Here is a 25,379-nt window from a genome sequence, read left to right as displayed (position 1 = left end):
TGCTCACCATGGCAGAGTTAGGGCATTGGTGTCGGTTGCAGTGCTCCGGTTATGATGCGTGTCTCGTTATTCAAATGTGCATCTCTAGCAGTTTTATGTAAGTGCTTCTTGGAACCGACTGGAGCACAAACACTGTGCCACCGAGTAGATCGGTGAAAACGACGGGGGTAGTTTGCAATAGATCAGCCGAGGGGCGCGATGTTGTTCCTGCAAATTGCTGAAACAGTGATTCTTGATTTGAAGGTCCGGCTTCTATACATAACCCCGAGGTGTATGTTGAAATCCATTCGCACGGGACGTAGCCAACCGTACTAATCTTAGTGTGGGGTCATAGCGGACTGGGTTACCACAGGACGCATGAAGGGTGGCAATATGCTGTGCGATTGTTCAGGTGGAAAGTGCTTGTGGTGGTTCTAGGATATGGTCAGATTCTCCAGCGACAGAAATAAGGCTCAAATAAAATTACACTGGTAGGAACCTCCTGGTTACACCAGCCCACAGGGAATTATTGTGTCCGTCGTGCAGGGAGGGGCTGGGTGGGGCGGGGCTGGATGGGGCTGGGTGAGGAGGGGCTGGTCACCCCGTGGTGCCCTTATAAAACTCAACGTTTAACCTACTCACGCCGGCTTGTGCCCGCCCTCACAATCGGCCATATTTGCGGAATACACCACGCCGCCGTTGACCCTGGCCATTGACCGAGCAACCCAATGTTCCTACCAGCTCCCTCCGCAGGAATGTGTTTGGTAGTGTTCTCGAGGTGTGCGCCCTGTGCAGCAAGGACTATGTCATCTGCACATATGAATTTGCGAGGTGATGTACATGGCAGGTAACTTTGGCTTGTGTTTAAAGACAGCGCTAATTTTTTACGTGAGACTTAGCAACTCTAGGCGAAGTTGATTTGAGTGAGACAGGGTGAGTAGGCAGGTTATTGTTATTATGTTTATGTTGACCTTCTTTCGCACCATACATAACCAAAAAGTGCTAATAGGAGGGTTCAAGCAGTGAAATATTTTCTGAAAACTAGAAGAAAAACAAAGAAACAGAAACTGAAACCCAATAATCTGAGCGGTGAAGCCAAGAATCTGAGGCAGAGAAACATTGAAGGTAGTTACACGGGCAAAGGAAAGTCCATTTTCGGAAAGACGTGGGGCGGGGTTGAGTAAATACAGTATATTTATATAATCTTATTTGGATCTTGGCTTACAAGAGCTTGTATCACTGCATCAATTCGTACAAAGTCGAATTACTTTTCTCATAGCAGTTGATTAGGTAAACTCGAAGGAATAAATCCAAATGCCTTGAATGGGGGTCGGCAACCGAAATAACAAGACGAGACATTTGTTTCTAATTCGGTTAAAAAAAAATGTTCAAGAGATGCAATACATGCGATTACAAAGAGACGCTCCTTCACAAAGCGTCACGAAGCAGCCCTCCAAGGGCTGCATGCGACCACTGGCCTGGAAGATAAAAACGATTAACGTGGATTTCGCGGTCGTCACCACTTTATGTAATGAATTAACTTATACAGTACGGGAATGGTAGCGCACAACTTAACCAGACACTACACAACATTTTTGATCAATCCTTCTGACTTGTTCTGACGTGTGCAAAATATTATGGAATGCTATTGTTGAGTATTAAATGATAATTGTTTTTTACCCTTCTATCTGGCAACAAAACTGACACCTTTTTTACAAGGAGTCATGTTACATAGACCACAATACCTGCAGTCATAATGCAAACAACATAACTCTGATAATGTGCACTGTCCTTGAAGTTGATTGGTCCACACCCAAGACAGCTTTCCATACTCTGATGGATCATTGTCCTTGAGTTGTACGCCTTTTGGTGTCATCTGGTCCAACCCATGTGAGACTAGGCTCTAAGGAAAGCTGTCTCGGGTGTGGACCAATCAACTTCAAGGACAGTGCACATTATCAGAGTTATGTTTTTTGTTTGCATTATGACTGCAGGTATTGTGGTCTATGTAAACATGACTCCTTGTAAAAAAGGTGTCAGTTTTGTTGCCAGATAGAAGGGTAAAAAACCAATTATCATATTTTTTAATGGCAAATGAGGTTCCAATGGTGTAAATGAGTATTAAATGTTCATTACGTAAGACAAATAGGCAAATGGTTAATTTGAGGCCTAGATTTGGGATACGTAACAAAAGGTTTGCTTTAACCGCTTAATGAATTACGGATCACGTTTAAATAGAAATGTGAAACACAGTTGTATAAACCAGGAGAGTTACAGCCACACGCTCGTCTAAAGCCATCCTTGCTACATCGGCAAGTCAGTATCGTTGTCAGCGAGCCCAATGCAAAGAATACATCACAGTTTCAGTCGCTAAGTGCTCGTCGTAACATTCGATGAGGGGCACATTGATTCACCCACACCCCGGCCACTCAATTTTCGCGATTCAGGGCCACAATTCATTTCAAGAATTGATTCATTTTGGCCAAATGTTTCATCTTGTAATTTATCATTTCTTCTGTCGTTTGTACACTTGTGTTTGCTTCGTCAGCTTAAATGTAACAGCATATCATTCGAGTGTAATTTGCGTGAATAGAAAAGCATAAATTACCATGTGAATAAATGCAAAGGTCTTCAAAATGGACATTGATTGATGAAACGGTGCTTGGTCACACCGCTACTCAGAAGCCAAACCTGGGTGGGTGATGGTGGGTGTGACAGCATGAGCACGTGATAGTCATCCTTCTGTGACAGGGTCAGCTGGTGGTGGTCGTTTAGACAACGTTGTAGTGTCTTCTTGGTTCTTTCGGTAAAGTCACGTAGAAGGGAAATAATAAAATAATAAAAATTAAACATAATAAAATAATTCTCACGACGTTTCGGCCACAACGCAAGCAGCAATATGCTAAATTCCTCTTGATATGCAAATTATTTTGTCAAGGCGCTCTTCCCCCTCCAACCCAGCTTAAATATACGCTCCAAGCCTGGGGTGTTTCATTCAGACGCTGTCTTCCCGACAGACCTGGTCTTCACCTGAGGACGGCTGCTTGCGTTGTGGCCGAAACGTCGTGAGAATTATTTTATTATGTTTAATTTTTATTATTTTATTATTTCCCTTCTACGTGACTTTACCGAAAGAACCAAGAAGATGAATCCCTGCAGTCACAAAAGCTTTAAATCGAAACATTGTAATGACTCGTGTGTCTAGCTGCATCTGATCTCTGACGGGGGATCAGAAGTCATTGTCGCTCTCGGGGAGTGGATTGGGTTTCCTAGGTGTGGGGCCTCCACGCCCACGGGGGCGGAGGGGGCCATGCTCCACACCAGCAATGCCACCCATATCCTCAACATCATCGTCGTCATCTTCATCTCCCTCGTCTTCCTCATCCTCTTCACTGTTGCTGATGGTTCCACTGTCATCCTGTAAAGAACGGGAGCACGCATCTCATTACTAAAACCGTCGATCACTGCGCTCTGCTGCCATCCATTCTCATCACCAGGAACTGGGAGGGGTTTTTGCGCATCAAATTCACAATGCCTTGGTGGTCCTGCATCTCAAATTCATACATTGATGACAGCACAGCTATAGGTTGGGGCCACACAGATCTGCCGACGTCACACAAAGCCTTGGCACCCATGTGGCAGGACTGCAGCCATACCCAGTGTAAAGGGTGTGTGTAACAAGGGCCATAGGATTCTGCATAATAGCAGCGAGAATGCCTTTTTAGAGAGAATAATTGAGTGGGACATCGTCGTAGGTAATTGGTTTACACGCAACTGTGTTGGAAATGGGACCTTCAGTGTGAGTGATACTTTCAGCTACAGCATCAGATTTGATCAACATCCGGTCTCCGGATTAGATTCAATGCAGAGCTCATAAAATTTAAATAACAAAGAAGCCAAGCAGAACAGGTACGATGGCACATTACAAGCAGCTTGATTTCCAGTGCATTCATTGCCAATGGGAGTTTTCAAGTGCATTCACAACCAATGAAAATGAGTGGTGGTGGGTGGCTGGACCACAGGCAGCGAGCGGAATTCGTGCTGGTGGACATGACGGGGGGGGGGGGGTGGAGGTGGGTGACAGTGCGTGGGTGTGACATGATGGGTGGGCGATCTCGTAAGATTGTGGTTGGGATTTTCTTTTGCAATTGCTCGAGTGTATCGTTGCCTCTGATCTCTCTGAGAGGTCAGATCACTTGCACACACCTGCGCGCTGCCCTCCTTGGGCCGTAGTACCTTTCTGCCGGCGAACAGGGAAGGCTTGGACAGAGAGAGTGCAACCGAGGACAACCAGAGCATGAACATTGCGGACAGAGACAAAACCACATGCCGAAGCGCATGTCCCCTTCCGCTTAACGGCAGAGGTCGCAAATGGGTTTTGATTCCTTACCCGTACCCGGCCGCACCAGGGACGCAATCGGGTACCCGTACCCTACCCGATACCCGTACCCGGCTGGGTATCGGGTAGGGTACGGGTACCCGATTGCGACCTCTGGGATGAAGCCATGTTGCAGGCGTGGGTGGGTTGATTCTAGGAACTTGAATTGTGAGAAGAGACAAGACGTTGGGAAATGAGTGACAAACGGTGACTCACCAGTGACTCACGGCTTACCCGTACACGGCCGCACCAGGGTCGCAAACGGGTACCCGTACCCGGCTGGGTACGGGTAGCCGGGTATCGGGTAGGGTACGGGTATTGGGTACCCGATTGCGACCTCTGCTTAACGGCGTACTACACCGTTAAGCAATGATGGGGTTAAGTTTGCGCCAATGATGTCGTTTTGCTGAGAGGTGGTGCGTTGGCATGGTAACGATTCAACATCCACGATTCAATAAAATAGCCCGACTACAGATTGCTACTCAAATCAAGAATCAATTATTTATCTTTTTTTTGTGCCTTGTTTATACAGATTTGTCCCATAAAGCTTGTCACATTTAGCATATCATTTGAATGATATGTTAATTGTCAAATTCGCATTTCATTTTTATGTCATTTGCGTTGAGCCTAATAGAATATCATTTTCAAGATTTTAGACGTGTTTTGCGGGCGTAAGATAGTTTGAATTTATGTATTCGATCTATCGTTACATGCCCAGTGATACACAGCGTGAGAGCACCTCCGGTGGTGAAGATGTCGAGTAAGTTGCGTTAGAGCAGGACTGAGGTGATGCTGTGAGCCAGGTAGATGAAGAGGTGATGGGAATAGGCTTAACGATGTGGTTTACCTCATCCTCTGTGTCTCCCCCCTGCATGGTTCCTCGCACGAGAGAAGCGCCATATCCTACACATGCACACAATTCGGTGTCATCGTCAACTTCCCTTCAGGTGAGAAGTCACTGACACATCGAGGCCTCTTACCAGGGTGACCCGAGTCAAACAAGTGACAGCAGCATCGTGTAATACAGGTTGATAGAAGCTCAATTAGCAAGTATGCAAACTCGAGTGTTTGCTCTCATTATGCACAGGCAGGCCACGTCAGCAAGAAACAGCATGGAATGGTACTCTTAGGTTTTTTCAGTAAAGTCACGTAGGTAAAAAAATAAAATAAAAAATTACTAAAAGTAATAATAGAAATAAAATAATAAATCACGACGTTTCGGAGGCAACACAAGTTTCCGTCATCAGGTGGGACCGTCACAGCTAAAATTACAGCATGGAATAGGGGTGTTAATCGTTTAGGATTTAAACATGAGCAAAGTCTTAATGTTTAAAACGTTGTAACATGCCCCGTGTTTTGTATTGTTGTTATGCGAAGAGCATCAACACACCAACGGTGAATACATACAGAATACATACAGTTCCAATAATGTTTGATTATTTCAAGAACGTTGAGAGATTCGTTTTGTTTAAACATTTCACAAATTAAACGTGCAATCTATCACCGTGAATGTGGAAGAACGTGGGTGTGCACGTGCGACCGTCTGCACATGCACAAGAGTGTAGCAGCGCTGGTCGGCGAGCACCTCATCCGAGCGTCGAGCACGTGCGTTCACAGGTTCACGGGATTTGCGTACCAGGCCGTAGGTTCTGGCTCCGTAGGGCGAGACGAGGCTTGTTGGGCCGGACATCCTCTTCGCTCTCCTCGCTCTCGTTTCCCGGAACCATTTCCAGCTCCGAGTCCTCCTCATTGTCTGCGGACACACACAGAGGGACACACACAGAGCGGCTTTTCCCCCAGCCTTCTGGGAATGCGTTGGCATAACTACAACACCCCCCTCGGCATTCATAAACAGCACTACCTCACAACAAAGTGTATACTATACTGATATTTTAGGCATTGGTCCTTACACAGAGTAGAAATGCAAGACACAGGCCGATTGACATACTTGTATTTGAAGATCACACTTTATACTTCTGAAGAGTCTTTTCAGTGTAATTTACCTTCTCCACTGCGCTGTGAAGAAGGGCCATTCCCCAAACCATTCCAGGGTAAGCAATGAGCATCATCACACAGCGAGTGATGAACGCAGGGTACCTGAGAATTCTCCACGGTGCTTTAGCAGCCGCTTCTCTTCCTCTTTCAGCTTACTCTGCATCAGCTTCAGAGTGTTCTCTGCCTCCTGCTCACCACACTCCCCTCTGTGAGACACCCTGCTTGCACAAAGCACACACCACTGGCCTACGGGTGGCAATCCTTAATAAAGTCAAGGTTTGATAATTGTTTTTTTACCCTTTAATCTGGCAACAAAACTGACACCTTTTTTACGAGGAGTCATGTTTGCATAGACCACAATACCTGCAGTCATAATGCAAACAAAACACATAACTCTGATAATGTATGCACTGTCCTTGAAGTTGATTGGTCCACACCCGAGACAGCTTTCCTTAGAGCCTAGTCTCACATGGGTTGGACCAGATGACGCCAGAAGGCGCACAACTCAAAGACAATGCACCATCAGAGTATGAGAGCTCGGGGTAAGCATTTACACCATTGGTACCTCATTTGCCAGTAAAAAAAAAACTTATCTATTATTTTACTGGCAAATGAGGTACCATTATTAACATTCCTTCCCTTTATTAATTCTAACCTTACTCCCTCCCTTTGATACTGCTAATCCTGCATAATGCATGGCCAAACCTACGCATTTCACAAGTAGTACTAATCGCATATCTGCATTTTCCATAAATATGCTAAATTCCTCTTGATATGCAAATTATGTTGTCAAGACGCTCTTCGCCCCTCCATCCCAGCATAAAGTCGCTCCAAGCCTGGGGCGTGCCATTCAGACTCTGCCTTCTCGACAGACCTGTTCTCCACCTGACGACGGCTGCTTGCGTTGTGGCCGAAACGTCGTGAGAATTATTTTATTATGTTTTATTTTTATTATTTTCCTTCTACGTGACTTTACCGAAAGAACCAAGAAGAGGTACCAATGGTGTAAAGTCAAGGTTCATTGGCTCCTGGTTTCAGGCACTTCCCCCAAAACGCTCTCGCACAGCTCTGTGGTCCTGTCGTGTTGCACTGCAGACGGAAAGGCGATGGTCCAATCCCACTGCTGGATAGTGCTCAGATAAGCATGAACACTACATTGTAACAATTATGTGGAATTAATATTATGACACCAGTTTTCACAGTTCGGAGTGACAATTGCCGTTTCCAAATTGAGTTGCGGTGTAATTTTCCCAATGATGTAAATTTGGACCACGATGCCAGCACATGGGCTAATATCCTTCGAATGACGCCACAGGATATTTGATGTCCACTGTGAAGCAGACGGCACGTGGTATTGTGTGGTAAATATATACATCGCATTATTAATCAGGTGGCTTGTCTAATCGAACTGCTAACCTAACAAGCGAAGAATGTGCTACCACTTGGCCAAGTCACCTTCCCTCGTCGTTGTATGAAAGCAAATATAATGGCCAGCGACTACACATTTTTATTTAATCACTGCAACAATTATCTGCATATTCTGAAAGAATGTAACAAGGATATAAAGAACACTCGGAACATTCCAGACATGGCAGATTTCACAAGTTCATTGGCAAGGGAGCTGCAGAAATTGAACTAAAGGGCACATAATTTGAAACATCAGTGAAACATGAACAAAAATCTAAATAATTTCTAGGTTTTTGGTTTACTTAACCATGTTTTTATTAACCATGCCTTCATCATGGGATGTATTTAGTCAAATGAGCCAAGAGTTTCAAAGAATAGTTTCCCGCGGAATCCGTGAAATGTGTACGACTTCTGAAATGCAAACCCACTGGTTCCACCAGCCCACAGGGGATTATTGTGTCCGTCAGTCGTGCAGGGAGGGGCTGGGTGGGGAGGGTCTGAGTGGGGAGAATGGGGAGGGGCTGGGTGGGGAGGGGCTGGGTGGGGGGTGGGAGGGGTGGGGCTGGGTGGGGCGGGGCTGGTCACCCCGTGGTGCCCTTATAAAACTCAACATTTAACCTACTCACGCCGGCTTGTGCCCGCCCTCACAGTCGGGCATATTTGCGGAATACACCACGCCGCCGTTGACCCTGGCCATTGACCGAGCAACTCAACGTTCCTACCAGCGTCCCTCCGCAGGAATGTGTTATATACACATCCAGCACAAAATACTTCCGTATCTGATAGAATAAATAGTGTGCAGACAATCACGCTCCTGGAATAAACACTGCACGAGTTTCTCGCATGCAAGCCGCACGCCGCACTCCGCTCACTTCCACTCCTCCCACCTCAAACTTGTCCTGCTCCGCACGGCGCTGCTCGTTCAGCTGCTGCTCCAGGAATGCCAGGTTGCGGAACTTCTCCACAAACGCGGTGTAGTTAATCTGCAGCTCCGCTTCCACAGCCTCGTACTCGTCCATGAACGCCGGCCTGGGCGCACGCGGAGGAAGAGGGGACGGGAGTCACTCTCGCTCACCGCAACCTCAGCGCGCCCACACACACACACTCGCCACGACAGCCGAGTGGGCTCTGTGAATCGCATGAGGCAAGAGACGTTCACCTGGCTTGCACCTCTCACCCTCACACATTCCCCTCTCGAGACAGATTGAAGACTTTTCACCAGTCACTGCATACAAAAAATGTGATTCTGGAAGAGACTAGTGAATATCAAAAACCATTATGCGGAGGCTGTGTAGATTATAAAAGTGTATTTTGCTTCCTAATTTTACCTTACGTGGTACCATTTTACATCCCAAGTGCTTTAATATTTGTAAGCTATATATATGTGTGTAGTCGCGTTATTATTTAATTATAATTATTATTACAGTATATTTTATCTGGCCAAGTGGCTCAGCGGTAGAACAAGCGGCTCACAATCAGAAGGTTGCAAGTTCAAATCCTGGTCGGGGGTTGACTCGACCCACAATTCCCCCTCGCTTGATCAAATGAGTACAGTAAAACCTTGGATTGCGAGTTCCTTGGTCTGCGAGTGTTTTGCAAGACGAGCAAAACATTTAGATAAATTTTAACTTGATAAACGAGCGAGGTCTTGCAATACGAGTAGTACGTACAGTATACGCTTTGTCTGCCGAGCGTCACGTGATCACAACTGAGCCGATGGTTCTTCTCTCTCTCGCTGCGGGATTGTGGGTAATCGTCTCCCATGCTCGGTCTCAGTCAGCGTGCCTCACTCGTATAGTCAACATCCGTGCGAGCGTACTGTAGACTGTTTGCTATAGTGTTGTGACCAATTGTGTGTGCGTAAAGCATTTTTTTATTTTGTGTCCAAGTGTAGTGACTGTTCTTTAGTAATTGTACTGCAAGTGAAAGTCGTCCTACACAATAACCCTCCTCTCCTCTCTCTCGTCTCCCTCAAACCAGCCACGATTAAATGTAATTAATAAATTTGATTACTTTATATTCAATTTAAAAAATAAAAATATAGAGAGCTATTTTGTATCAATCATTTTTACACGAATATTTTTGGATTGTGGAACGAATCATCCGAGTTTCCATCATCTCTTACGGGGAAATTCGCTTTGATATACAAGTGCTTTGGATCACAAGCACGTTTCCGGAACGAATTATGCTCGCAATCCAAGCTTTTACTGTCCCACTTTGTGGGGAAGTCAACAGTGGTTGCCCTACGCAAAGAGAGACTCGCAGACGCTCGACATGCACGGCAAGTAGACCTGACGGTGTGCAGGGTCTGAAGCCTCTTGTGGCTCCTCTCCAGCTCTGCTCGGCGTTTTTCAATCTTGGAGTCCAGGTTGGCCTCGTCAGAAGCCACGTTCTCCAACATGCGCTTTGTCTTCTCCACTTCGTCCTGGAATTGAACACCCACAACTTGCTGGCTGCGGAGCAAACGCAGCTCAGCAGGAGCCTCCTCGTTGCGTACCGCTGTGATGTGAGATCCTCACGCGGTTGAATTAAATTGAACGTGTGAATATTCTTAGGTTTTTTCGGTAAAGTCACGTAGGTAAAAACATTAAAAAGTAAAATAAAATAAAAATCACGACGTTTCGGAGGCAACACAAGCTTCCGTCTTCAGGTGGTATCATCACAGCCACGACAGCTGTATCAAGTAAATGAGAGATTACAGGAGCTACCACTCCGTTTATATAATGGTTGGAGAAGGTGGTGGGGCAAGGACCGCATACTTTTTATTAATATGGTAAGGTGAGGCTTAAGACTAAGAATAGACTGCATAACAAAGGCTGAGCCTTTGTTTTTACCTACGTGACTTTACCGAAAAAACCTAAGAATATGAATCCTTGCAGTCACGAAAGCTTCAAATCTAGAATGAACGTGTGAATCGATGAGCGCGAGACGTGTGCTAGGAATTCCATGGCAAGACGACGGAGCGTCAATTGCCGACAAAGACGTTAGAGTGGTCTCCACAAGGCCAGGTGGTGGGATTCTGTTCATGCGGATTTTGGAGGTTACGTCTCTGCCGTACAATTGCGGCATCGGATGGAGGATAGAAAGTGTTGGCGAGGGTATACAAGTTTCTCTCGCTTTATGCGGTAGATGCGCTCCGTAAAAAGGGCGCACAAAACGATACCGCACAAGACAGCTGCATAGAGTAAACACAATGTTGTCCCACATCCAACCGAATAGCCACATGTAGATTGAATTCAAACTGCACATAGAGAAGTTTGGGTATAAATAGGCTAGCCAAATATATGCAAAATCGCACAAACCGAATCCACAAAGCGAGCTAAACGTACATGCAAATATAGTTTGTGTGCAGAGAAATATATATTCGGTACACGAGTGTGTCGTGTCAAGATTGCCTAGTGAACAAAGATAAGCTGCATATCAACAACTTTTATACTTTAATAATGTTACTCTACGAGCATGTACAGTTGTCCACAGTGTGTTCCCCTGGCTTCTAGCAGAGTTGATAATTGTTTTTTTACCCTTTTATCTGGCGACAAAACTGACACCTTTTTTACGAAGAGTCATGTTTGCATAGACCACAATACCTGCAGTCATAATGCAAACAAAAAACTTTTGGCGTCATCTGGTCCAACCCATGTGAGACTAGGCTCTAAGGAAAGCTGTCTCGGGTGTGGACCAATCAACTTCAAGGACAGTGCATACATTATCAGAGTTGTGTTTTTTTTGCATTATGACTGCAGGTATTGTGGTCTATGCAAACATGACTCCTTGTAAAAAAAAGGTGTCAGTTTTGTTGCCAGATAAAAGGGTAAAAAACCAATTATCATATTTTTTACTGGCAAATGAGGTACCAATGGTGTTCTAGCAGAGTTCACATTCATAGCCGTGTGACTTACTGCACCGCACAGCCGGGCGTGCTGTGTGCGTCGTACACACACTGCGTATGGAGCCAAGTGTTGTGGGCTGAGTGCGGTGTCGTACCACCACCCCCTTGATGGCAGCGCGCAAGGTTTTCTCCGTCTCGGCCATCTCTAGGGGTCGTGCGATGGCGCTCGTCCGCAAATCCTGCACGCAAAGCACGGCGTCCCACGTGAACACTCGCACCTCACCAGCACAATGTCGGCGTGGAGGCCTGGATCAGGTAAGAGGCAGGATAGAACAATGCAGCACTTCTGCCAGGGGACCAGTCCGTTTCCTATTTTGAACCAGAAGATTAAATAAACTCATTGAGACCTATGAAACATTATTGCCTACTTTACAAGATCATTTAAGGACACAATGTTTAAAAAAAACCCATCTAGACTAAAATGTCTAGCAAAATATGAATACGGCTACGTAAGATGATGAATTGCTCTTAAAACATTTAAATATACAAGAAATATATAAATTATGGAAAGGAAAGTTACCAGTAAAGTCACGTAGAAGGGAAGTAATAAAATAATAAAAATAAAACATAATAAAACAATTCTCACGACGTTTCGGCCACAACGCAAGCAGCCGTCTTCAGGTGAAGAATGAGACACTACCAAACTAGGAGCTTATATATAAGCTGCATTGGGGGTTGAAGAGCGCCTTAACAAAAAGAATGTGCATGTGAAGAGGGATTTAGCATATTCATGGAAAATGCGTAGGCGTTGGGCGGGGGGGTGTCAAAGTCATATTATGCCCATGCATTATGCAGGATCAGCAGCAACCAAGGGGGGTGCAGGGATTAGCAGTAACAAAGGAAAGGAATGTTAATGATATGTAGCTGCAGTTACTCAACAACCACGTAGAAAACTAAAGTATAAACTACATAAAAAACTAAAGTATAAACTGCATCGCACCATCAGTATACTTACTATACTCTATAATAAGCTGAGTTACTAACAGCAAGTAATACATTACAATTTTACCTCGTAAAAATTCTATAATATGCTTCCATCTAAACCTTATTCTCTTACATCACACGAGCATATACCGTACTATATACTGCCATAGATAAACCCAACATTAAATTATATACTGTATTGCTGTAAACCAACCTATATCTTATACATTTAATATCACACTATGTATTATTCTACACACCCTAATGTGTATCGAAATGGTTCTGAGATAAGAGCTAAGCTAGTTCTAGACAGAATTCGTTTCGCATTAGAAGAAGTTACAGCAGCAGATGTTAGTGTAAATGCGTTTGGTATTACCTTAGAGTCGCGGCATCTCTTCAGAAAGGTGAGAGACTCGATTAGCTGAGCCTTCTTATCCCGGAGCTTGTTGAAGGATCTCAAAGTTATGTGGAAACCCTCCCCGTAGAGGCGGTTAAATTTACGGGGAGGGTTTCCACATAACTTTGAGATCCTTCAACAAGCTCCGGGATAAGAAGGCTCAGCTAATCGAGTCTCTCACCTTTCTGAAGAGATGCCGCGACTCTAAGGTAATACCAAACGCATTTACACTAACATCTGCTGCTGTAACTTCTTCTAATGCGAAACGAATTCTGTCTAGAACTAGCTTAGCTCTTATCTCAGAACCATTTCGATACACATTAGGGTGTGTAGAATAATACATAGTGTGATATTAAATGTATAAGATATAGGTTGGTTTACAGCAATACAGTATATAATTTAATGTTGGGTTTATCTATGGCAGTATATAGTACGGTATATGCTCGTGTGATGTAAGAGAATAAGGTTTAGATGGAAGCATATTATAGAATTTTTACGAGGTAAAATTGTAATGTATTACTTGCTGTTAGTAACTCAGCTTATTATAGAGTATAGTAAGTATACTGATGGTGCGATGCAGTTTATACTTTAGTTTTTTATGTAGTTTATACTTTAGTTTTCTACGTGGTTGTTGAGTAACTGCAGCTACATATCATTAACATTCCTTTCCTTTGTTACTGCTAATCCCTGCACCCCCCTTGGTTGCTGCTGATCCTGCATAATGCATGGGCATAATATGACTTTGACACCCCCCCGCCCAACGCCTACGCATTTTCCATGAATATGCTAAATCCCTCTTCACATGCACATTCTTTTTGTTAAGGCGCTCTTCAACCCCCAATGCAGCTTATATATAAGCTCCTAGTTTGGTAGTGTCTCATTCTTCACCTGAAGACGGCTGCTTGCGTTGTGGCCGAAACGTCGTGAGAATTGTTTTATTATGTTTTATTTTTATTATTTTATTACTTCCCTTCTACGTGACTTTACCGAAAGAAACAAGAAGATGAATCCCTGCAGTCACGAAAGCTTTAAATCGAAATTTAACCGCCTCTACGGGGAGGGTTTCCACATAACTTTGAGATCCTTCAACAAGCTCCGGGATAAGAAGGCTCAGCTAATCGAGTCTCTCACCTTTCTGAAGAGATGCCGCGACTCTAAGGTAATACCAAACGCATTTACACTAACATCTGCTGCTGTAACTTCTTCTAATGCGAAACGAATTCTGTCTAGAACTAGCTTAGCTCTTATCTCAGAACCATTTCGATACACATTAGGGTGTGTAGAATAATACATAGTGTGATATTAAATGTATAAGATATAGGTTGGTTTACAGCAATACAGTATATAATTTAATGTTGGGTTTATCTATGGCAGTATATAGTACGGTATATGCTCGTGTGATGTAAGAGAATAAGGTTTAGATGGAAGCATATTATAGAATTTTTACGAGGTAAAATTGTAATGTATTACTTGCTGTTAGTAACTCAGCTTATTATAGAGTATAGTAAGTATACTGATGGTGCGATGCAGTTTATACTTTAGTTTTTTATGTAGTTTATACTTTAGTTTTCTACGTGGTTGTTGAGTAACTGCAGCTACATATCATTAACATTCCTTTCCTTTGTTACTGCTAATCCCTGCACCCCCCTTGGTTGCTGCTGATCCTGCATAATGCATGGGCATAATATGACTTTGACACCCCCCCGCCCAACGCCTACGCATTTTCCATGAATATGCTAAATCCCTCTTCACATGCACATTCTTTTTGTTAAGGCGCTCTTCAACCCCCAATGCAGCTTATATATAAGCTCCTAGTTTGGTAGTGTCTCATTCTTCACCTGAAGACGGCTGCTTGCGTTGTGGCCGAAACGTCGTGAGAATTGTTTTATTATGTTTTATTTTTATTATTTTATTACTTCCCTTCTACGTGACTTTACCGAAAGAAACAAGAAGATGAATCCCTGCAGTCACGAAAGCTTTAAATCGAAAGTTACCAGATTAGGCAAGTACGGAGAATGTGATTTTTTTTTTTACGTGAACAAATTGGCTTAAGGCAGTCAGGGAACACGAAAGTAAACACGGTTCTTATTAAACATTTACAAAGGGTGACAGGGAGGGCTCCTGCATGGGCCAACAGGTTATCCCTCAGGTGTTGAGCGAATGCCGTGCGCTGTCCTGTGACTGCGATGATCTCTCTTGTGCCGACAGCATCTGGCAGCTACAACTGTCGCTGCCGTGCAGTCCTCACACGCAGGTCCACCTCCCTGCCCAGGAGGTCGTAGAGGGCGGCTCCCTTCCTCGTGATGTCCGACGCCAGTTGCCGCGACAACTTGAAATCCGTGATCTGCAAGAGTCGGGCACCGCAAAGTTGACCGTTTACTAAAACTAATGAGGTGCTTTTTTCTTCTTGTCTTTCCGACAGACCTGTTCTTCACCTGAGGACGGCTGCTTGCGTTGTGGCCGAAACGGCGTGAGAATTGTATTTTATTATGTTTTATTTTTATTATTTTATTATTTCCATTCTACGTGACTTTACCGAAAGAACCAAGAAGATGAATCCCTGCAGTCACGAAAGCTTTAATTTAATGAGGTGCTGCAGCCACGTTTCATTTAACATTCTATTCACTGCTAATTATGACTTTCAAAACGTCATACAACTCTGAGAAACAATTATATGCAGAATGGATTATACCCAATTGAAGTCTTACTACGTTTTAATGAGTACCACTTTGTGGGGACTTCAACAGTTGTCTTTTAGATTCACTCACCCCTGTCAATGGAATGTGGAATTTCCACCACTGACTGTAGTGTTGTATTTGGAAATGAGCACGACCTTAATGCTTGATGATCAGGAAATCACTTAATTTTGATATCTTAATATTAAAAGGGTTCACCATTGATATCTTGGTCACAAATACCCGATGTTCGGTGTACTTCCCTACAGCATTTCATAGGCGTTTGGCTGTGTAATATGAAAATGTGACATACGCGTGAGCCCAACTGGAAGGAGAATGTGGGCTCCTCCTGGGGCAGATCGCCCTGGCTGGCGTGCACATTCGAGGCGTGGTAGAGCACGCTTGTCAGCTTGAGCAGCTCCTTCACCGCGTAGCCGTCAGCCTGGTATAGACGCTTGGTGTTCAGCTTGACGTGAGCCTTGGTGGCCTGGGGGTACACGGCCCCAACAGCACACGCTCATGCACACCGCTGTCGTGCAGTTCCACACCACTGTCAGCCGTGGTGTATCGATGAGGGCCACTCCAATGGCAAAGGGTGTTTTAGCGACAAAACTGACACCTTTTTTACAAGGAGTCATGTTTGCATAGACCACAATACCTGCAGTCATAATGCAAACAAAAAACATAACTCTGATAATGTGCACTGTCCTTGAAGTTGATTGGTCCACACCCGAGATAGCTTTCCCGAGAGCCTAGTCTCACATGGGTTGGACCAGATGACGACCCATGTGAGACTAGGCTCTAAGGAAAGCTGTCTCGGGTGTGGACCAATCAACTTCAAGGACAGTGCACATTATCAGAATTATGTTTTTTGTTTGCATTATGACTGCAGGTATTGTGGTCTATGCAAACATGACTCCTTGTAAAAAAGGTGTCAGTTTTGTTGCCAGATAGAAGGGTAAAAAAAACTATTATTATATTTTTTACTGGCAAATGAGGTTCCAATGGTGTTTTAGCGATTAACTTGACACTAATCATTGTAGGCATAATGATGCATCAATGTTCTAGATTTGAAGTTTTCGTGACTGCAAGGATCGATACGCTTTGGTTCTTTGGGAAAAGTGATGTAGGTGAAAAAAATAAGAATAAAAAAAATAGAAATAACTAAATTAAATCACGACTTTCGGAAGCAACATCGCTATAATATAATCTCTAGTCACAAACAGCTCTCTTTGCCCACTACAGTAATTTTTGTTTCTTGCTGTGGTTGTCCCACATGATGACGGAGGCTTGTGTTGCTTCCGAAACGTCGTGATTTAATTTAGTTATTTCAATTTTTTTTCAGCTACGTGACTTTACCAAAAGAACCCGAGGATGCATCAATGCATTATTCATTACAATTGTTTACCTCGCGAAGCCTTATGGAGTCTTAAGGCTGTTTCAGGAGGGTCCTGATAATGTTTTGTCGTTTCGGGTGATGACTGATGTGTTTCTCAATTGTGTGATTTGCACGTCAGTTTGCTCATTTGGGAAATTTGGACCACGGCTCCAGCATACAATGGCCTACCCTTCTTTGAACAACATCACAAGATCTTTCATGTCCACAAACGAAAAGAAAACGAAACCTAAAACATTCAGAGGCATGCTTGAAATTGCAAGTACAGTAGCACATCGTATTGACTAAATAATAGTGGGTTTGGGCAGAAAACGTCGCAAACAAGGCCACTGATTAAGCCTGACGACAAAGTCGTGGCAGGTGGAGGAGGGGACGCATCCGAGAGGATAACCACCGGGGATTTAGCGGTGGGTTCAGCTCACGTGCTGGATTTGTTGCATCGCATAAACCAATCCACCTTTGCTCACAGAGTAGTGGTCATCTTGGCCAAAACTTATAGCGCCACAATACCTTTTCCTCTTGAATTTTGCCCGACCTCCACAGTTCAATATAAATGCAAGACACGGGTCAAGATACGTCAGCACAGAGGGTCACTCGCTACCAGGGCTGAGAATTCAGCGCATGGCGATCGAGAAAGAAGTGACTGACCTCCGTGTCCCAGTGAGGTACGGAGGGAGGGAGTCTCACCATAAACTCGGCCACCGCCTTGATGAAGAACACTCGATCATGCTCCGTGTCAATGTCCGCAGGAATGTCCGACTGTGGCTCGTACCTACGGCCATGCAGTGTCACAAAACAGGTGAATACTCTTAGGTTTTTTTGGTAAAGTCACGTAGGTAAAAAAATAAATTAATAATAAAAGTAAAATAAAAATCACGACGTTTCGGAGGCAACACAAGCTTCCGTCTTCAGGTGGAACCGTCACAGCACTATTGCTGTATCAAGTGTCTCCTTGCTGTATCAAGTATCCTCTTTACTCGATACAGCAATCGTGCTGTGACGGTTCCACCTGAAGACGGAAGCTTGTGTTGCCTTCGAAACGTCGTGATTTTTATTTTACTTTTATTAATTTTAATTGTATTTTTTACCTACGTGACTTTACAGAAAAAACCTAAGAGTATGAAACCTTGCAGTCACGAAAGCTTCAAATCTAGAATTAAAACAGGTGAAACCGACACCACCAGCAGCAGCAGCACCGCTGCCATTTGAGGTGACGAGTGGAGAAGCACTGAATCTGGCGCTGCCCCCTGCAGGTGTCACTGGCACCAACGAGGCATCGGCTTCCAGCCAGCAAAACTTTTGTGTTCATGTAATATATGAAGTATGATTGTCGCGTGTAATTAGTTCACGTAAACTTTGCATTCACTAAACGTACAACGTGTTACACAAAGACAAGAATGTGTTTGCGAGTCGAATCCCGACCCCGCATCGTGTGAGAGGAGCCTGGTGACGCTGCCGCGTCTCGTGTGTGTGTTGAGCGCTGTGTGTGTTGAGCGCTGTGTGTGTTGAGCGCTGTGTGTGTGGTGAGCGCTGTGTGTGTGTTGAGCGCTGTGTGTGGTGAGCGCTGTGTGCGTGTTGAGCGCTGTGTGTGCTGAGCGCTGTGTGTGGTGAGCGCTGTGTGTGTGTTGAGCGCTGTGTGCGGCAACCAGCCTCTTCACGAGCCACGCGAGGACCTCGGCCACCAGCGGGAAGTTGGGCTGGCGGAAGTTCTCCATTGAGATGAGGCGCGGGTAGCCCAAGGCCCGCATCATCTCCGTGAAGTCTGCATCAGAGGTCGCAAACGGGTTTTGATTCCTTACCCATACCCCTACCCGGCCGCACCAAGGTCGCAAACGGGTACCCGTACCCGGCCGTACCCGTACCCTACCCGTACCCGGCCGGGTACGGGTAGGGTACAGGTATCGGGTACCTGATTGCGACCTCTGGGATGAAGCCATGTTGCAGGCGTGGGTGGGTTGATTCTAGGAACTTGAATTGTGAGAAGAGACAAGACGTTGGGAAATGAGTGACAAACGGTTACTCACCAGTGACTCACGGTCTACCCGTACCTGGCCGCACCAGGGTCGCAAACGGGTACCCGGCGGGTATCAGGCAGTGTACGGGTATCGGGTACCCGGTTGCGACCTCTGGTCTGCATGCAGCGGGTTCACGGTGACCGCGTATGCAGACAGAGACGCCGAGACGAACAGCGAAATAGAGGCGCGGAAACAGACACGGTGAGGGAAACGAATTCGGAGTAAAACTCGCAAGAAGACACTTTTAAAACGATTAAAGTATGATAATTTTTTTTTACCCTTTTATCTGGCATAAAAACTGACACCTTTTTTTTTTACAAGGAGTCATGTTTGCATAGACCACAATACCTGCAGTCGTAATGCAAACAAAAAACATAACTCGGATAATGTATCCACTGTCCTTGAAGTTGATTGGTCCACACCCGAGACAAAAAAGGGTTAAAAAAACAATTATCATATTTTTCTACTGGCAAATGAGATTCCAATGACGATTAAAGTATTCAAAACTTTAAAAGATTCATTTCACCAGGTAAGGCCCGCTGAGCTATAGAGCTATTCTTTTAGAAGCCACGTGGCCACAAATGAAAGCTCAACCTAGTGGCTTATGTGGAAATTTATAGCAGCCAAATACTCGAAATGCACGTTGATTGCAAATGTGGAAGAAAAAAACCCGATGACCCGGAGAAAAATCCACGGGACTACGGGGAGAGCAGTAGATATGCAAACTCTAAATATACAGGCGTCAGGGTCGGGATCGAACCCACGACCTGCATACCAGGCGAGGGAGAGATACTGAGGACACAGAGGGATACACCGGGCGAGGGAGACACACTGGGTGAGGGAGACACTCACTGGGGAAGAGAGACACTCACTGGGGGAGGGAGACACTTACTGGGGGGGGGAGACACTCACTGGGGGAGAGAGACACTCACTGGGGGAGAGAGACACTCACTGGGGGAGAGAGACACTCACTGGGAGAGAGAGACACTCACTGGGGGGAGAGAGACACTCACTGGGGGAGAGAGACACTCACTGGGGGAGAGAGACACTCACTGGGGGAGAGAGACACTCACTGGGGGAGAGAGACACTCACTGGGGAGAGAGACACTCACTGGGGGAGAGAGACACTCACTGGGGGAGAGAGACACTCACTGGGGGAGAGAGACACTCACTGGGGTGAGAGAGACACTCACTGGGGGGGGGGAGAGACACTCACTGGGGGAGAGAGACACTCACTGGGGGAGAGAGACACTCACTGGGGGGAGAGACACTCACTGGGGGAGAGAGACACTCACTGGGGGAGAGAGACTCACTGGGGGAGAGAGACACTCACTGGGGGGAGAGAGACACTCACTGGGGGGGAGAGAGACACTCACTGGGGGAGAGAGACACTCACTGGGGGAGAGAGACACTCACTGGGGGGAGAGACACTCACTGGGGGAGAGAGACACTCACTGGGGGAGAGAGACACTCACTGGGTGAGAGAGACACTCACTGGGGGAGAGAGACACTCACTGGGGGAGAGAGAGACACTCACTGGGGGAGGGAGACACTCACTGGGGGAGAGAGACACTCACTGGGGGGAGAGACACTCACTGGGGGAGAGAGACACTCACTGGGGGAGAGAGACACTCACTGGGGGAGAGAGACACTCACTGGGGGAGAGAGACACTTACTGGGGGAGAGAGACACTCACTGGGGAGGGAGACACTCACTGGGGGAGAGAGACACTCACTGGGGGAGGGAGACACTCACTGGGGGGGGAGAGACACTCACTGGGGGAGGGAGACACTCACTGGGGAGAGAGACACTCACTGGGGGAGGGAGACACTCACTGGGGGGAGAGACACTCACTGGGGGAGAGAGACACTCACTGGGGGAGAGAGACACTCACTGGGGGGAGAGAGACACTCACTGGGGGAGAGAGACACTCACTGGGGGAGAGAGACACTCACTGGGGGAGGGAGACACTCACTGGGGGAGAGAGACACTCACTGGGGGGAGAGAGACACTCACTGGGGGAGAGACACTCACTGGGGGAGGGAGACACTCACTGGGGGAGAGAGACACTCACTGGGGAGGGAGACACTCACTGGGGGAGAGAGAGACACTCACTGGGGGAGGGAGACACTCACTGGGGAGGGAGACACTCACTGGGGGGGAGAGACACTCACTGGGGGGGGAGAGACACTCACTGGGGGAGAGAGACACTCACTGGGGGAGAGAGACACTCACTGGGGGAGAGAGACACTCACTAGGGGGAGAGAGACACTCACTGGGGGAGAGAGACACTCACTGGGGGAGAGAGACACTCACTAGGGGAGAGAGACACTCACTGGGGGAGAGAGACACTCACTGGGGGAGAGAGACACTCACTGGGGGAGAGAGACACTCACTGGGGGAGAGAGACACTCACTGGGGGAGAGAGACACTCACTGGGGGAGGGAGACACTCACTGGGGGAGAGAGACACTCACTGGGGGAGAGAGACACTCACTGGGGGAGAGAGACACTCACTGAGGGAGAGAGACACTCACTGGGGGAGAGAGACACTCACTGGGGGAGGGAGACACTGGGGGGGAGAGACACTCACTGGGGGAGGGAGACACTCACTGGGGAGAGAGACACTCACTGGGGGAGGGAGACACTCACTGGGGGGGGAGAGACACTCACTGGGGGAGAGAGACACTCACTGGGGGAGAGAGACACTCACTGGGGGAGAGAGACACTCACTGGGGGAGAGAGACACTCACTGGGGGAGGGAGACACTCACTGGAGGAGAGAGACACTCACTGGGGGAGAGAGACACTCACTGGGGGAGAGAGACACTCACTGGAGGAGAGAGACACTCACTGGGGGAGAGAGACACTCACTGGGGGAGAGAGACACTCACTGGGGGGAGAGAGACACTCACTGGGGGAGAGAGACACTCACTGGGGGAGAGAGACACTCACTGGGTGAGAGAGACACACTCACTGGGGGAGAGAGACACTCACTGGGGGAGAGAGAGACACTCACTGGGGGAGGGAGACACTCACTGGGGGAGAGAGACACTCACTGGGGGGAGAGACACTCACTGGGGGAGAGAGACACTCACTGGGGGAGAGAGACACTCACTGGGGGAGAGAGACACTCACTGGGGGAGAGAGACACTCACTGGGGGGAGGAGGGAGACACTCACTGGGGAGGAGAGACACTCACTGGGGGAGAGAGACACTCACTGGGGGAGGGAGACACTCACTGGGGGAGGAGAGACACTCACTGGGGGAGAGGAGACACTCACTGGGGGAGAGAGACACTCACTGGGGGAGAGAGACACTCACTGGGGGAGGAGAGACACTCACTGGGGGAGAGAGACACTCACTGGGGGAGAGAGACACTCACTGGGGGAGAGAGACACTCACTGGGGGAGAGAGACACTCACTGGGGGAGGAGAGACACTCACTGGGGGAGAGAGACACTCACTGGGGGAGAGAGACACTCACTGGGGGGAGAGAGACACTCACTGGGGGAGAGACACTCACTGGGGGAGGGAGACACTCACTGGGGGAGAGAGACACTCACTGGGGGAGGGAGACACTCACTGGGGGAGAGAGAGACACTCACTGGGGGAGGAGACACTCACTGGGGAGGAGACACTCACTGGGGGGAGAGACACTCACGGGGGGGAGAGACACTCACTGGGGGAGAGACACTGGGGGAGAGAGACACTCACTGGGGGAGAGAGACACTCACTGGGGGAGAGAGACACTCACTGGGGGAGAGACACTCACTGGGGGAGAGAGACACTCACTAGGGGGAGAGAGACACTCACTGGGGAGAGAGACACTCACTGGGGGAGAGAGACACTCACTGGGGGGGAGAGAGACACTCACTGGGGGAGAGAGACACTCACTGGGGGAGAGAGACACTCACGGGGGGAGAGACACTCACTGGGGGAGAGAGACACTCACTGGGGGAGAGAGACACTCACTGGGGGAGAGAGACACTCACTGGGAGAGAGACACTCACTGGGGGAGAGAGACACTCACTGGGGGAGGGAGACACTGGGGGAGAGACACTCACTGGGGAGGGAGACACTCACGGGGGAGAGAGACACTCACTGGAGAGAGACACTCACTGGGGGGAGAGACACTCACTGGGGGAGAGAGACACTCACTGGGGGAGAGAGACACTCACTGGGGGAGAGAGACACTCACTGGGGGAGGAGACACTCACTGGGGAGAGAGACACTCACTGGGGGAGAGAGACACTCACTGGGGGAGAGAGACACTCACTGGGGGAGAGAGACACTCACTGGGGAGAGAGACACTCACTGGGGGAGAGAGACACTCACTGGGGGAGAGAGACACTCACTGGGGGAGAGAGACACTCACTGGGGGAGAGAGACACTCACTGGGGGAGAGAGACACTCACTGGGGGAGAGAGACACTCACTGGGGGAGAGAGACACTCACTGGGGGAGAGAGACACTCACTGGGGGAGAGAGACACTCAGGGGGAGGGAGACACTCACTGGGGGAGGAGACACTCACTGGGGGAGAGAGACACTCACTGGGGGAGAGAGACACTCACTGGGGGAGAGAGACACTCACTGGGGAGGGAGACACTCACTGGGGGAGAGAGACACTCACTGGGGGAGGGAGACACTCACTGGGGGGGAGAGACACTCACTGGGGGAGGGAGACACTCACTGGGGGAGAGAGACACTCACTGGGGGAGAGAGACACTCACTGGGGGAGGGAGACACTCACTGGGGGGGAGAGACACTCACTGGGGGAGGGAGACACTCACTGGGGGAGAGAGACACTCACTGGGGGAGAGAGACACTCACTGGGGGAGAGAGACACTCACTGGGGGAGGGAGACACTCACTGGGGGAGAGAGACACTCACTGGGGGAGAGAGACACTCACTGGGGGAGAGAGACACTCACTGGGGGAGAGAGACACTCACTGGGGGAGAGACACTCACTGGGGGAGGAGACACTCACTGGGGGAGGAGACACTCACTGGGGGAGATAGACACTCACTGGGGGAGAGAGACACTCACTGGGGGAGAGAGACACTCACTGGGGGAGAGAGACACTCACTGGGGGAGAGAGACACTCACTGGGGGAGAGAGACACTCACTGGGGGAGAGAGACACTCACTGGGGGAGGGAGACACTCACTGGGGGGGAGAGACACTCACTGGGGGAGAGAGACACTCACTGGGGGAGAGAGACACTCACTGGGGGAGAGAGACACTCACTGGGGGAGAGAGACACTCACTGGGGGAGAGAGACACTCACTGGGGGAGAGAGACACTCACTGGGGGAGAGAGACACTCACTGGGGGGAGAGACACTCACTGGGGGAGGGAGACACTCACTGGGGAGAGAGACACTCACTGGGGGGAGAGAGACACTCACTGGGGGAGAGAGACACTCACTGGGGGAGAGAGACACTCACTGGGGGAGGGAGACACTCACTGGGGGGAGAGACACTCACTGGGGGAGGGAGACACTCACTGGGGAGAGAGACACTCACTGGGGGAGAGAGACACTCACTGGGGGAGAGAGACACTCACTGGGGGAGAGAGACACTCACTGGGGGAGAGAGACACTCACTGGGGGGGAGAGACACTCACTGGGGGAGGGAGACACTCACTGGGGAGAGAGACACTCACTGGGGGAGAGAGACACTCACTGGGGGAGAGAGACACTCACTGGGGGAGAGAGACACTCACTGGGGGAGGGAGACACTCACTGGGGGAGGGAGACACTCACTGGGGGGAGAGACACTCACTGGGGGAGGGAGACACTCACTGGGGAGAGAGACACTCACTGGGGGAGAGAGACACTCACTGGGGGAGAGAGACACTCACTGGGGGAGAGAGACACTCACTGGGGGAGAGAGACACTCACTGGGGGGGAGAGACACTCACTGGGGGAGGGAGACACTCACTGGGGAGAGAGACACTCACTGGGGGAGAGAGACACTCACTGGGGGAGAGAGACACTCACTGGGGGAGAGAGACACTCACTGGGGGGGAGAGACACTCACTGGGGGAGGGGGACACTCACTGGGGGAGAGAGACATTCACTGGGGGAGAGAGACACTCACTGGGGGAGAGAGACACTCACTGGGGGAGAGAGACACTCACTTCGTAGATCTCGGTAAGACATGGCGCCGCGTCTCCGCCGTCGCTAGGCGCGTGACGCAATCTGTGCACTCGAGCTGCGTGACGCGCGATGACGCAATGTCACTCCGAGAAAACATGACCGTGACGTCACGGGGTGGCTGCGGCGACGCGCGGTGACGCAATGTCACTCCGAGGAAAAACGTAT

The 25,379-nt window shown here is 48.3% G+C and overlaps 1 protein-coding gene across 3 annotated transcripts; it reads right to left on the bottom strand.

The window, feature by feature from the left end:
• Positions 1 to 1,148: 1,148 nt before the first annotated feature.
• On the bottom strand, positions 1,149 to 25,294 carry CLUAP1 (clusterin associated protein 1). 3 transcript variants are annotated; one of them, XM_061556677.1, is made up of 13 exons: positions 25,196 to 25,294; positions 18,691 to 18,802; positions 17,728 to 17,812; positions 15,958 to 16,131; positions 15,218 to 15,313; positions 11,744 to 11,827; positions 10,051 to 10,184; positions 8,647 to 8,788; positions 6,455 to 6,539; positions 5,994 to 6,110; positions 5,205 to 5,260; positions 4,186 to 4,239; positions 1,149 to 3,397 (listed from the first exon to the last, which is right to left on the bottom strand). In XM_061556677.1, exons 1-13 carry the CDS (start codon positions 25,215 to 25,217, stop codon positions 3,209 to 3,211), a joined length of 1,350 nt encoding a protein of 449 aa, XP_061412661.1. In that variant the 5' UTR covers positions 25,218 to 25,294; the 3' UTR covers positions 1,149 to 3,208. The 3 variants fall into 3 exon arrangements, with proteins under 3 accessions (XP_061412661.1, XP_061412666.1, XP_061412673.1); XM_061556682.1 differs by having other exon boundaries at positions 25,176 to 25,210; XM_061556689.1 differs by lacking the exon at positions 4,186 to 4,239.
• Between the last annotated feature and the right edge of the window lie 85 nt (positions 25,295 to 25,379).

This window comes from Lethenteron reissneri, chromosome 3 (genome assembly GCF_015708825.2).
Source record: "Lethenteron reissneri isolate LAM-NWPU_2019-01 chromosome 3, ASM1570882v1, whole genome shotgun sequence".
In the NCBI taxonomy this organism is placed as follows: Eukaryota; Metazoa; Chordata; class Hyperoartia; order Petromyzontiformes; family Petromyzontidae; genus Lethenteron; species Lethenteron reissneri.
This window is presented reverse-complemented; position numbering and strand designations above follow the sequence as displayed.

Coding starts and splice junctions, on each gene's coding strand:
- CLUAP1 (XM_061556677.1), bottom strand. CDS start 25,217: ATGTCTTACCGAGATCTACGAA. Junction 17,813..18,690: donor CTCGCGTGGCTCGTGAAGAG/GCTGGTTGCCGC, acceptor GCATGGCCGTAG/GTACGAGCCACAGTCGGACA. Junction 10,185..11,743: donor CTGCCATCAAGGGGGTGGTG/GTACGACACCGC, acceptor GTTCAATTCCAG/GACGAAGTGGAGAAGACAAA.